This window comes from Helicoverpa zea, chromosome 17 (genome assembly GCF_022581195.2).
Source record: "Helicoverpa zea isolate HzStark_Cry1AcR chromosome 17, ilHelZeax1.1, whole genome shotgun sequence".
Taxonomy (NCBI): Eukaryota; Metazoa; Arthropoda; class Insecta; order Lepidoptera; family Noctuidae; genus Helicoverpa; species Helicoverpa zea.
The window spans coordinates 395,318-410,245 of NC_061468.1; the positions used below are offsets into that span (position 1 = coordinate 395,318).

The 14,928-nt window shown below is 38.0% G+C and overlaps 1 protein-coding gene across 6 annotated transcripts in view; it reads left to right on the top strand.

Moving 5' to 3' along the window:
* The window catches only part of LOC124637988 (protein prickle-like), a 124,561-nt gene that overhangs the window by 53,735 nt on the left and 55,898 nt on the right, over window positions 1–14,928 (top strand). For 5 of the 6 annotated variants that reach the window (XM_047174749.1, XM_047174752.1, XM_047174753.1 and 2 more), the window contains exons 3-5: window positions 6,920–7,424; window positions 10,482–10,622; window positions 11,094–11,222. In XM_047174749.1, coding sequence (XP_047030705.1) covers window positions 6,920–7,424; window positions 10,482–10,622; window positions 11,094–11,222 — 775 coding nt within the window. The remainder of the gene's footprint in view (window positions 1–6,919; window positions 7,425–10,481; window positions 10,623–11,093; window positions 11,223–14,928) is intronic. The other variant, XM_047174750.1, reaches the window with a different exon arrangement.

Consider the following 14,928-nt stretch of genomic DNA (forward strand, 5'->3'; position numbering starts at 1 on the left):
TCTTCCCAGATTGGTACGGTTGTAAACAAAAGACCATTACCACAATCAAAATGTCCATTATGTCATTGTCAATACCACAGAACAAAATAGACTTTACTTCAGATTATTACTGAAGTCGCTCAATAGCTTTTCAAGATATTTGACAGTGACTAACTATAGCCAGACCATTTTGAACCGAAAAAGAAGGTTCTCAGTTTGACCTGTATGTATGTTTGTGAACGATGATCTCAAGTATGACTGAAGCGATTGTCAGCATAGTATTCATCAGATTTTTGAGAAGGTTTAAGGTTGTCAATTGACAAACAGTCGAATTGACTAGGACGGCAAGTACAAGTCTGGTTATGGTTATAGTTGAATGGTGCTACTAAACCTTAGTGTTATTTTAATTTACTTTTGTAACCGTCTGTACAATGAAGGTCGGTCACAGCATCAGAAGGTTCCAGTCTGATGCACAGGGCATCGGATTCGAAGCTTAATTAGTAGGAAGCCGAACATTACCGATGATTGCCGATGACGCCCGAAGTTAATCAAAATGTTACGGATTAACCCGTGAACATTGAACTCTTGAGACGGCCTGATGAGAAATACTGAATTGTACTATTAAAATCTTATTTAAATTAATTGGAAAATGTAACTATGATGAAGATTAGATTAAAGCTATCAAGATAGGCAGAACATAGCTACTCGTATGTTCTATACTATCTTTTTCAAATTCTATAGTAGGTACCTACTGACACGAAGAATAATTTGCCCAACATAAGTCTAAATTCCCTAAAACAAGAATGTTTTAGTTAAAAACAATAACACATAAGCCAGTTAAAAAGACCAAAACAAGCACAAACTTACCTATGTTTTTTTAATTATCAAACATCCTAAGGGTCAAAAAACAAAGACCAGTACCATAATTATCAGTAAATTGAATACAGACCGACTTTTATGATCACCACTAATGACTGGCGCCCTAACATCAAAAAACTTATTACCTTGATTACACACTACATCCGTAAATTAAAAAACATTGCTACGGAAGCCAAAACTATACAATATTTCATTTAAAAACTAGCTTTTGCCCGCGACTTCGTTCGCGTGGAATAGTGACTTCCGGCAGAATTTTGTTTTTACCCACGTAGTTCCCGATCTCGCGGGAAAGATGGCGCTGCATGAACGGAATAAATTTTATTTTTTGTAATAATATCCTATGTCCTTCCTCAAGTTCCAAACTATATCTGTACCAAATTTCACACAAATCGGTTCAGTAATTTAGGCGTGAAGAAAAGACAGACAGAAAGACAGAGTTACTTTCGCATTTATGATATTAGTTTGGATAACTTGAAACTAGTTTGCGTTAACCTGTTACACAACAGAATTAAAAGAAGTTATTTTTCAAAAGGCGAGTAACGTTATTAATAACGGTTATTAACGTTATATGCAGTAACTGTGTCACTGCAATTATGTGCTATTATGTGGAAAGTGATACGCATTAGGGCTGGGATATTATTAATGCTAGTATTGTTTATTATTTCGGTTATGACGGGTAAGAGGGCGTTATGAAATTAAACTTTGTAATGGTACTTTTAATAGGAATCCATGGCATAATGCTGTTCCGTGAAAACTAGTACGCACACCTATCTATAGACTTCCACGATAAATAGGCTTTCTAACATTTTCAAATCAGTGCAGCAGTTCCTGAAATTATCACGTTCAAACAAACTCTTAAGGTTTATCACATTTACTCATAGTGACGTTGACCGGGCAGGTGAGTCACTGGTATTCCTAGAAAATGTAGCATCTGGTATTACCTATCTACTCTAGCTAGATACCGTGTTGTACCTAGTCTGTCTAACACGAGCACTAGATTACTTCCCCATGTCTATTCTAACGAGAACCGATAGGATAATAGGATATATCTGAATTCTAGGAACACCTAAGTGTATGTTTTACAAAAGCTCTTGTAGTTTTAATATTACTTGGTGGTTCTACTTAACATGATTACTCTCGTGCTTTTGAACTGTCATGGTCAAAAGCACGTCAGTTCAAAAAAGTTTTGAACTGTCGTGAGGAGGTCAGATAGGCAGTCGCTTCTTGTAAAGCACTGGTACTCTGTGCTCTGCTGAATCCGGTTACACTGGAAGCCGACCCCAACGTAGTTGGGAAAAAGGCTCGGAGGATAATGATGATTTTGAACTGTCGTGGTCATTTTCATAAGCCAATTTCAATCCACTGCTGAACGCAGAACCAACGAAATTTTTTAAACTTTGGCATACAGTAATCACGATATTTTCTCTGTACATATAAGGGATGTTCCAATTGCTTTGAGAAATATTAGCCACCCAGATCCCACAGTATACGCCTATTATTCTTAACACAAAAAACTTATGTAAAAGTAATGTCGTTAAGTGTCGACACACAACAATCTAAAAATAAAGCAATCATTTGTATGAAATCCGACACGTTTCGTCCTGTACTGAACGTTATAACATACATACATTTACATAAAATTGTGTGTATGTTTGTATGCACGTCACTCGCGACGTGGGAATATCTGTCTGTCCCTACCTAACTGCTAAACTTGGGAGACTTTACTGTTGTCTGTCACTTGATAGTTTTTCAAAAGAATAAGGTCGAATTTTGTCGGTTTCATATTTTATACGCTGTAATGGTATTTAGCCGGATCTGTGACCTAGGAATAAAGCAAGAAATTATCCATTATATGTCACTTGACTATGCACAGAAAGAGGATTTTTGTTAATAATCGCAATTAGGAATAAAATGCATGAATTTTACGCATAAACAGAAAACAAGCACTCATAAACTGAAAACAAGGAATATGTAAATCACTCGTAATAGTCGTAATTATTTTCTAGAATACCTAAATAGCACTTTCACCATAACCTGATAATTATCTGCGCAACAAGTACCAAATTAGTTCTATAATAAGTATAGTTTATGACAAATTTTGCATCAATTCATATAAAAATACCTTTGACTAAAACAAAAAACTATCACTTACCTGGATCTACCAGGATTTGCTTCATACAAGTTTTTCCACCAGTTTCACTTAAAATCTGCTCACACCTAAACCACTCATTCATACATACATAATTCAACACATAATATCTTGTAGTAACACAGAGTGTCCACGTAACACAGATGTCCTAACAGATAATATCTTGTAGTAACACAGAGTGTCCACGTAACACAGATGTCCTAACACATAATATCTTGTAGTAACACAGAGTGTCCACGTAACACAGATGTCCTAACAGATAATATCTTGTAGTAACACAGAGTGTCCACGTAACACAGATGTCCTAACAGATAATATCTTGTAGTAACACAGAGTGTCCACGTAACACAGATGTCCTAACAGATAACTATGGACAATACCCGTGAAATTATGTGTTAACACGAACCTAACGCGAGTTTACGTTGTTAACTCCGATAACCGTGAATGTGCTGACTATAGTCTTAATGTAAAGCTTGTAAACATAAGTATATTGATGTAATGACAAGCTTACTAATGTTAACAGAGACTATTGTCCCAATCAACAGTTATTTTAGCGGTATGCTATTATTTGGGTCTCAATTAATGGCGACTTTGTCTTAACATTACAACGGCGATGAAGTAGGCCTTTGTATTCCTAATACTTCTATAAGCGATTTAATTGGCTATATGTATGAATTGTTATTGCTATCTATGGGCATTTCTTTATTGGACAAAAATTAAAAAAAAAACAGGGTGTTTGGCTTCTAAATAGTATAGAAGTCAGGTATAACATGCACTTCAAAAACGAACAAATAACAAGACAGCTAAAAAAAATGATGAAATAATGATCCCGCACCCGCTCGACAACGTTAATCATTAGCCGCTATCCCTCTCATTTAAATATAATATGAAGCAAAACGGAACATAAGAACCCGTCTAATAAATACGTGTCGAAAGTCCCAACCGTCCGGCGGCGCGCGGGTCGTAAATACCCAGCGCTTTGTACGTCCGCCCAATTTGTTTTATTTCAAACACGACAGCGCATAAATCCTACACCAACATGTTTAACTCATTATGAACATTTCTACACTTCACATAAAGGTGATAATCGCATGCAACACTCATGCAAAATAGCCCCTTTAATGGGTTCGTGACGTTTGACCTTATGTTGATGGGTGCGAATGTGAAAATAGAATTAGCATGGGATTGTTTGCGTTTCCTGGATGCGAGTGTATATTCATTTCATTGAATAAAGTGCATTTATCTTCGGTGACAACCTCATTTAACATCCATGTTTACTATCTTTGGAAGTTGTTATAACATTTGCACATAAATTTGAATTACAATAAAAATGCTATTCGCGTAATACAACAGGACAAATGACACTGCTGCTACAAAACCAGAAGCAAAAAGGTATCAATGGACACAGCTACCGGCAGCTACCTATCTATTTATGACCTGCACCTCACCTCTTAACAAAGCAAAACATTTATATTCACAACACTTACACAAACTTGTAGAAAAACCTCAGTTTCTATAGTTCGTCTATAAAATTATATGAGGCAATCAATCGCATAGATCTCGGTTAGCGCTTTTTATGAATATCATGGCATCTACTGAGCAATTACTGGCAGGCGAGTGATGTATCGATAGTAGTAGATTCTCGATTGTATCGGCGGGTCGTGAGATCCGTGGTCGATAGCGGTCGGGAAGACCGACGCGGCAGTCGCGGGGTTGCCTCAAAGGGTTTGACGGATGACAGTGGCATTTTCGCTCAGTAGCGGGTCTTGACATGACAAATGACAGCGACTATGATGGTTTAACATGGATTTAACGCAGTTTTACATGTGATGAAGTTTATGATCTTTCGAGGGAATATTCAATTTAAGAAATCCTCCTTTCCCACTATCAACGAGGCATATTATAGTCTGAGACCACCGTTTTACTCAATGAATGAGAAATTTTCCCTTCATCAACCAATTCCTATAGAATTATAAGCCAGTCAAGACGACATAGAGAAAGGTCTATCCAAGCAGGTCCCTCCAGTCGAACCCTGTGTGACGAGCGAGTGTCCACCCCATAAAGTTTGTTTACAACCGCCTGTGCCCGCGCATATCTAACTGCAAATTATCATCTAAACCTAACTTTACATACCTACCAATATACTACCAACCTACAGGGCTGTCAGACCAGGCCAAAAAACAAAATGGCGACCAACCAGTGTCGTCCCACAATTAACTTACATTTTTATTTTAAAACTGCACTATTTGAAAACGAAAAGCTAGGAATTGTCTACGTGGCTGGGCATGAATATTTAATTATTATGTAGATTTTAATAGGCTGGGAATCGCCGGCAAGGTGCCATAATTTCTCCTGTGAATTGCGTTTTATCGTGAAACTACAATATGTATACCAAATACTGCAGCTTTGGTGTTAGTAGTTAAAGATAGCTTGAAAATATGTTTTATTCATATGAAAATTAAGTGACTTACCTCCCCACTCAGAGACATTTACTTAAGTCACTCCTTAGTGACGGAATGTCATACAAATCCTTCACTAAGGAATGGCTTAAGCTTAAGTAACCATTAAATGTCTCTGAGTGGGGAGGTTAGGATTTTAATATTTGGGGTAAGATATGTATGATGAAATATGTATTATCAGGTAACCCTGATGATCATCGGTTGTAACTTTCAATCAAATAATTTTTCATGAACACAATGTGGCGCATAAAACCGCGGTATGAAACTAGTTGCATTGCGTACAACGGAACAAACCACACGAAGGTATTCAAACTAACGTGACTTGGAAAACGATTACAGATTTCATCTAATGTCTTCATTGTTTATAGACATTATTTATATAGGCCTTTATTGCGCTTTTTGAAAGTTCATTTAATTTACATTCACTAGTGTGAGACTATTATTTTAATGGAGTTTTCACGCACGAATTTTAACTTACTGTTACAGCCTTTTTATCGTCCCACTGCTGGGCTGCGGCCTCCTCTCACATGGAGAAGGATTGAGCATTAATCACCACGCTTGCTCAATGCGGGTTGGTGATTTCAGACTTTATAGTCCAGGTTTCCTCAAGATGTTTTCCTTCACCTTTTTATCAGCCATTGGTGTCTAAGTATACTTAGAAAGTACATACAAACTTAGAAAAGTTGCATTGGTACTTGCCTGACCCTGGAATCGAACCCACACCCTCATACTCGAAAGGTTGGTTCTTTACCCACTAGGCCACCACGACTTTTTGAATTTTAACTTATAAACTTAAAAAAAAACACTAGGCCCAAAGGAAAACAAGGTATAGACTTAACAAGGTATATATTTCAGCGTGATCTAAAATAAGATCTTGTATTAGCAGATAATAATTTTGAGATCACCAACAGGTCTTTAATATTAATCTTATATAGGACTAGCAATGTTACAGAATATTTACATTCAAATCGAAACACTAGAATACTAGGTAAATACTTACTGTTATCAGATCTACATTTAGAACATAACAGCACCTCGATACAGAGATTAGCAACTCTAGCAATGTAGAACAATTAATTAACGTCCAGCTACAAGATATTTATCTGCAAGACTAATGATTATTATTACAATGATACAGATCAATCAAGGACCATACTGCCTACCTACCTAGATATACTGTATGGTCACGATATTATTTGTTGTATTAATGGAATCGAACCTGTGATGTGACAGTCATCTGTTTCACACATAAGCTTTTCTAACAAATGAGTTTGTTGTATGTATGACATCAAAGATACAGCTACATTATAATAATTTGACTTGCCTTTTGGGTCTGACTTGTAATAACCCAAATAGAAAAAGTTGACACTTTCAACTTGTCAAAACCCATTTCACAAACAAGTTGTCCCCTTGTCATTCACATAAATATTAATTTACGTATTTCTGTTTCCAGGCCCGTCTGCCGCAACTGCGTGGTGTCCCCCACGGGGTCATCACCACCACCACTGCAAGAGCAAGCATCCTCACCGCCCCCACCAGCGCCGGCCTCACCCCCCACCTCCCCGCGCCTCTTACCCTCACTCCCATCCCCTCAGCCGTCACACAGCGGCTCATCAGCTCCCAGCCAATCAAATTCTCCCCATCCTTACTCCTACCCAAACTTCAGAAGGAGCCAACCAGTCCAGAATCAAAGTTACCCAGAGTTTGGGTTGCTGCACAGCCACAGCGTGTCGCAACTGAGCCAACCTGGCCAGAGTTACCAGTCGCCGCAGTCTCCGCAGTCAGCCATGTCTCTGTCTCCTCACCCGGTGCCGCAGGGCAAGTTCCGAGGGCTGCTGGAACATGCCGAGAGGCTGATGAAGCCCGGAGACCCTCACCGGCACTCGCAGAGTGATGATGATTCGGGATGCGCATTAGAAGAGTACACGTGGGTGCCGCCTGGCCTGAGGCCTGAGCAGGTAATTTGATGTCCTTTATTACATTTGGTTTTAATATGTAAAGAAACTAGTGGATAACCGTTAAGAGAGCCTTCAGTATTCGATTTAACATCGACTTGAGCAAACCTAGAGGAAATCCATCGTATGTATAAAATTACCATTCAGTCTCAAAACGACAAAAGATTGTTGTATTCGTCACAGGAGTACACCACAATATTGTATCTAAAACCAAAGCCTACACGCTTCTCAGCCCCCCACAAACAGAGCGTAATATTCCGCATTAGCATACAGCAGACGCACAACAGACAGACGGACAAAGTGGCCAGCAACTCTAACCACCGCCACAATGGCCCCTTTGTCCTTCCGAGCTATTGTTTAGCCACAGGTTGCTCTTTTTTGAACCTCCCTGCGGCTTTGTCAATGAAACTGTTTTTAGGGAAATGGCCAGTTTCAATGGTTCTATTTTTAAATTTCGAAAATGGAAGTGCTGTCTAAAAGCTTGAATTCTTTTTTTTTTTCGCTTTTTCGTCTTTCGTTACCATAAACACGCAGATCCGAATATTCTTAATAAAAAAAAACGCGAATAAATCTCGTATCATGTTAATTTATTCATAATGACTACTTGCTCAGAGGAAATGGACCGTACAATCTTTAATGTCAGTCATGGTTATACATTTAATTCACATAAACGAATGAGACATTTCCATGTCACCGTGAACTTAGTATGTAATGTAAGCTGATGATAATCGCAGTTGTCATTACTTCAGTCGTCGTGTCATTAGGGTATCATGGCTGGGCATCTACACTTAATATGTCGTCAGGTAATCTCGGATGGTTTATTTTAAGAACCTGCCGAAAGGTTGAGTTATGAAGGAACGACATTGATACCGCAATTTATCTGCTGATGACTTCAAAAATGTCATGGTGTCTTTCGCGTAGGGAACAAGATTTACAAACCTATATATTTTACAGATACCTAGATACATCCCACCTATATCAGATTTTTTACGACTATCCCTCTAACAAAAAGTTAAGTAATAGTATGAGGTTTAGTTTTTTTTTTTTTTTTATTGCAGAATATTTTGCCAAATTATGCGCAAACCACCAATAACAGCAGTACCAGAAATCCTAAGAATAACTTAAAAACACAAGCTCATACCCCGGAGGGGACCGCCCGCGGCCGACAGTAATGACACCGCACTTTGAATGCCAAGATATCTTCGGTATTTATAATTATAGTAAAAATAAAGCTTCCAGTCGAAGGCAACGGAGCAAAAAATTAAAATGTCTCTCCCGGGCTGGTGCCCCTTCGGTAATAAACCTCGGTTTTACAGACGAAGGAAGCAGGAATCTTAAGTTTGGGAATGACTTTATTTCAGTTTATGGCTCTCGTCATTAAGTGATCTAGGGACAAGGAAATTCGAATCCTTTTTGGGGATACTTTCTCTTGAATAGAAATGGTTATAATCTTTTCTCAAAACATTGCTTACGTCTCCTGATATTGCTCACAAAACGTTAAATATTCCACTCGCGTCGTGTTTCCATCTATCACTTATTTCATTACCACCCTATGAGGTAACGTCAATAACTACCAAAGCCTTAACAAGGATAACTTTTATTAGAATGTTATTTCTTGCTTCTAGTTAAATTATAAAACTACTCTTAATTTTAAAACAAAAAAATACTGCTCGAAAGTACCTAAGTAAGGTTCCCACTTGTTCTCGTATTTTTATTGAACGTTCCCTTTTCTTAACAAAATTCGTCAGGCATCTCAATGTGACTTCTTCAAGTCGTGGTGGCCTAGTGGGTAAAGGACCAATCTCTCAAGTATGAGGGCGCGGGTTCGATCCCAGGTCAGGCAAGTACCAATGCAACTTTTCTAAGTCTGTATGTACTTTCTAAGTATATCTTAGACACCATTGGCTGTGTTTCGGATGGCACGTTAAACTGTAGGTCCCGGCTGTCATTGAACATCCTTGGCAGTCGTTACGGGTAGTCAGAAGCCAGTAAGTCTGACACCAGTCTAACCAAGGGGTATCGGGTTGCCCGGGTAACTGGGTTGAGGTCAGATAGGCAGTCGCTTCTTGTAAAGCACTGGTACTCAGCTGAATCCGGTTAGACTGGAAGCCGACCCCAACATGATTGGGAAAAAGGCTCGGAGGATGATGATCTCAATGTGACTTCTTACCGTATTCGCTTCATTGGTTATTCCGTTTTGTAAATCCCCCAGAGTGGCCAGTCGTATCGATCTTTCTAAAGTGACAGTACTTTTGCAACAAGGCAATCGTTTTAAGTATAACTTAGAAAAAATACAATCATCAATATTGAGAACCTCATCCTTTTTAGGAAATGGGTTAAAAATAGAAATACTACTGTGGGTACGGCAAGTGTTATGCAAAGCCAGGTTTTCTTTTTCGATAGACACAAAAGAGCCAAAGTACATATTTAGTTGGTATATGTGGTATAAACTGATAAATTAGAAATTGAAAAAGTAATATCAAAAAGAAAACTAATTATTTCTCTTTGCTGACCAGAATACTAAAGACGTAATTATAAGACCCTATATTAGAGACATTTTCCTCCCATATCCTAAATCAATTACCCCCTGTCTCCCGTAATATTTCATACACTAATCTTATAACCCCACTATCAGGGTCTGACACTGGTCAGCCGATATTTCTTCTCTCTAATACCTTAATGCTTTGTATTAGTGCAAGAAATATTAATAAGAATATTATTTTTCCCTTGTAACTAATTTAGATTTTATTAAAGTACACTTTACTAGGAGATTTTTTCAAGTTTTATGGTTCAGCAGTTTAACTATGAAAGCGTAACCGACGGAAAAAAACTACTTTCACATAGTTTATAATAAGTATTATTTTGTAAATACAATACCACGCTTACTTACGCTTAATGGAAAATATATCTCTTTCTACCCAACTTCGCCAGGATGACGTAGTTATATTTTTAAGTCCGAAATATGAATTTGATGCTGATCACCTTGTAGACAATTCATTTAACTGTTCTAAGGTACTCAACTAATATTTCTCTTCTAACCAATCTTCCCATAACTTCCAGGTGCACCTGTACTTCTCAGCGCTTCCAGAAGACAAGGTGCCGTACGTGAACAGCGTGGGGGAGAGGTACCGGCTGAAGCAACTCCTGCAGCAGCTGCCGCCCCAGGACAACGAGGTAACTACCACTCAGCACCAGTACCAGGTAACTGTAAACATGGATAGTGCATGGAGCATGGGGGCGGGTCTTGGGAGCACTCATTTCTGGAACGCACGACTTTTTGAAAGCACACTTCTTGGAAAATAAGTTTTGTAAGGCTTCAAAAGCTGTTTAAAAATAAGACTACCATTTCAAACCACCTATTCTAGAAATCTATTTTTTTTTAAGTTCGTATATTGGTCAAAATTATTTATTCAACAATCATTTATGAAAGAATAATTTTTTTTTAAATATAACGTGCATGAATATTTTTTATTCCTATCGAGCACGAAGAAAAACGGAATGTTTTCAAAATTGTTTACATGGACATGAAAAATGAATATCCCCAATTAGGCCGAAAAGGTCAAATTCAGTTCATTTCCAATACCAAAACCAAGCTCCCCATCATAAACACTGAATTTTTGGCTGTAGATTTCTCAACCCCTAAATGCTGACGTGCTCCTACTCTGATTCCAGGTGCGCTACTGCCACGCGCTGTCGGACGAGGAGCGGAAGGAATTGAGGCTGTTCAGCGCGCAGAGGAAGCGGGAGGCGCTGGGGAGGGGGCAGGCACGGCAGCTTCACGCGCCGTCTCCCTGCGATAGGGTATGTACCTAGATGTAGTGCTGGGTTAAGGGGGAGCTGCCATGCTGACTGCTAGAAAAGACATACATCCATCATTGTCAAGCCTAGTCAGAGAACATTAAAATTCTCGTAGGTATTTATAGCTGCGGTTCCTAATAGACAGTAGAATCGATCATCTGGTCTGGACGATAAAGATAGCGCTGTTGAAAATATTATTCAAAGCAAAAAAAAAATTGATACAAGGTACCTTCTTAACATTCTTATAACTTTCATTCCTCGATCCAGGCCAATCAATCCCAATTTTGAAACGATACTTAATAGCCAAATATTACCCATACTGTTTACTCTAACTTTCCAAGAACCTCATAAACAGACCCACAAACTTCATCATAGCTTCCCTACAAATTAAGCCCCGTACGTGTCCTAAGATATTGAATAGCAAATATCTAATTAAGAGCTGGTGTAAGCCCAAGACGCAGTTGAATCAATTACGTTCCTCCGTGTTGATTGGCTGGCTTCTTGGCACCCGGAGCACGTCCAAGTTTATACCTTCATACCGTACCCTCGGGATGTCTTGGGTGTCCACGGGACGAGATGGAAATATGAAATACTTTTATTAAGTTGTGGGTGGTTTTGTTTGTGTTATTGTGTCGGGGTAAATTAATTGTGAGATGTGTAACATTGTTTGTTTCGGTGTTTTTAATTGCTTTCGTATGGATATGCTGATAGAATCACAACGATACCTTAGATTCTATCTACTCGCGTAGTCTTTTATGGTTAAGCTCCTTAAACTAAGACAAGGGAAGGAGTAATTTCATCATAATCTATACTAATATTATAAAGAGGAAAACTTTGTTTGTTTGTTTGTTTGGTTGTAATGAATAGGCTCAAAAACTACTGGACCGTTTTTTAAAATTCTTTCACCATTCGAAAGCTACATTATCCACGAGTAACATAGGCTATATTTTATCCCGGTACGGGCAGTAGTTACCACGGGACGCGGATGACACTGCGGGAAAAGGCTAGTCTAGAATAAATATGCTGAATGCTACATACAAATACGTTACATTATTGCCCAACTAACTGGCAATACATTCACAAAGACACGCATGAAGTTAACCAGAATATTCACCTAATAAACTCAAACCAAATAAACCTACCAAACACTTTTTAAAAAGCAATCCAAAGCTTTACTTATCCCACATTTTTCTACAATCCTCGGCAAGCGGTTCATTATCCCTCGTGCGGAATTAACGGACCGGTATCGTAATCCCGACAATTTATTCAAGCGCCCTGTATTAGCACGCGCTTCATCCCTGCACCCAGTGTGTCTGAGGGTGATACTGCAGGGAGAAACTTTGCTCTTTTTATGTCAGACCTGAGCCTTTTTACGTCAGATTTGCAGTAAGAAGGGGATTTTGCTTTTGGACATTCATTATCTTTGCATCCACTTCATAGAATTAGGTTTTCACTTTATATCCGTCCGGGATATTTTCGCAGTAGGTAACTTCTCTAAAAATGTAAATATGAATCTTAGATTAAATAAGTATAGCAAATGGAATTAACCTACTAACAATGTTAAGTTCCCATCATCTTGTTTCGGTAAATCAAAATCTTACCGTGCCCGGGCTATTATTTTTCATCATTATTTTTAGTCATTTTCATATTTTCTTATCAGTTTTACCTCGCTTATTACATTATCAGTTATATTTCCAATGGTCACTTACCCACCACAGTTATAATATCTACTTCTAAATACAACAGACTCCTTCGGACCATGATCTCCACACAAAAATTAACACCATCCTCCCCCTATCTTCACCCCTCGCCGCAACATTTTAATCCCAGTTCCCATAAATCATAGGTTTCTCCCCGTTACAATTGATTCACGTATTTTTTGCCCTCCGCCCTCCGACCCCGTGTAGCCAGTTGTTTGCCAGTATATTGAGATAACACAATGTTTTTGTTGAGTAACAATCTGCACTTGACTGTGACGGATTAGCACAGGGTTAGCTGAAATGAAACAAATATTTAAAATGTAGAAAATGGAAAGGGTAGCAATATTCTATTGCCCCACGAAATCCACATTTTATAAAGAACATTGCTACTGGCAATTTTATTTGGTGCTTCAATCGGTCTTTCAATATTAAAATTAAATAATTAATCTATATATCAAAATAATGTCAAATCATTGGGAAGATATTAATTAGCTAGGAAACCCCACACATCATAAAGAGCAGAAAAAAGCACCTACACTTTTCTCTCTGGATGCAACATTTTTCACTACAGTAACATTCCCCTAAGTACGGTAAATTAAATTACTTTTCATTAATTGCGAGACGTTCCCGCTCAAATATGCAAAGTTATCTTCTAAAAATTTGTTAAGACTAACTGCAGTTTTAATTTCGCGAGCCGTTAAATTAAAAGATGCAATTAAACTGTGCAGTAACAATTACCGGTAGGCGATGTCCCGGGTTCGACTCCCAGACGGTTCAAATCCTTAATCACTGGACTTTTAAATTGCTTTAAGCTGATGACTAAATTTTTCCTCGTTTTAATTTTGAAACTCGTTAAGTCTCATTGTGAAAAGTTGATCTTAAGTTCTGGTTGTTAAAAAATAACTGTTTTTTTTGCTTATTTGCAATAATTGTAAAAGGGATTCAAATGACAGCAATTCAGAATTTTCGCTAATTATATTTCACTATATGTAAGTATACATCTTCCTTAATGGTAAGGACATGCGTATGTAACTAATGTGATTTGTAATAAGGCTATACATATAGGCTAGATCTATGACAATAATACATACATCTTGTCTGGATCGATTGTCGGAAACCGTGTTTAGTCTGAAACCTGTCTTGGGTGTAAAGTCGTATCGTAAGTATATAGGAATATGATGTACAAGGGTAGGTATTTAAATTGTTGAATATCTAAATAAGACAAAATTTAAATTGTTGGTATCTGATGAAAAATCGAATCTAACTTTTTTTCATTTGAGATATTTTTATCTCTCTAATACTCTCTAAAACTCAAAAAGAAAATATCGACATAAGTATCTAGCTTATTCTGAGATGCACACCCCTTCACTTCTCCTGTCTACCAGCAGACGGTCGGGGGTGAGCACAACAAATAAAATCAAAAAACCAACAGACAACCACCCCTGTGACGTCACAGCTAATTCCCGGTTCTTAGGAAAACTCTGCACTGGCTAGCTCTTTTATTTCTATTTGTTTGTTTTCTTATGGAGCATCTGGTAAAAAAAAACATAAAGCATTCAGTTTGGTCGACATTTTTAAAGAGTGGTTTTCAATAAATGAGAAAAAATCATGAACAGGAAAAATTACTTTTAAGTCTACCAACTTTATGTTTATAGTGCAATAGCTCAATTTAGGTATTTACTTTCATTTGTTAAATGATGCTATGCAGTAGACACAACCTTTTAATTCAAACTTATCCTACGATAACTTCAAACACAAAATGACAAAATCCCAAACCAAAAAAACTCAATCAAACTTTCACCAAAGCCTTCCATAGCAAGCAATTCAAACATTGAGGAAACTTTTGAAACATCCATTCGTTTAAGTTTTGACATCGCAACGGTGCGCAGTGGTGCATCAAATCAGTATAATTATGAAAACCATTGCAATATGGCTTGTGCCCGACTCCGTGAAATCATCCCCCTCCCCCCGCGGAGCCGGTGCTTCACCCCCGCGGACAATTAGCGGTT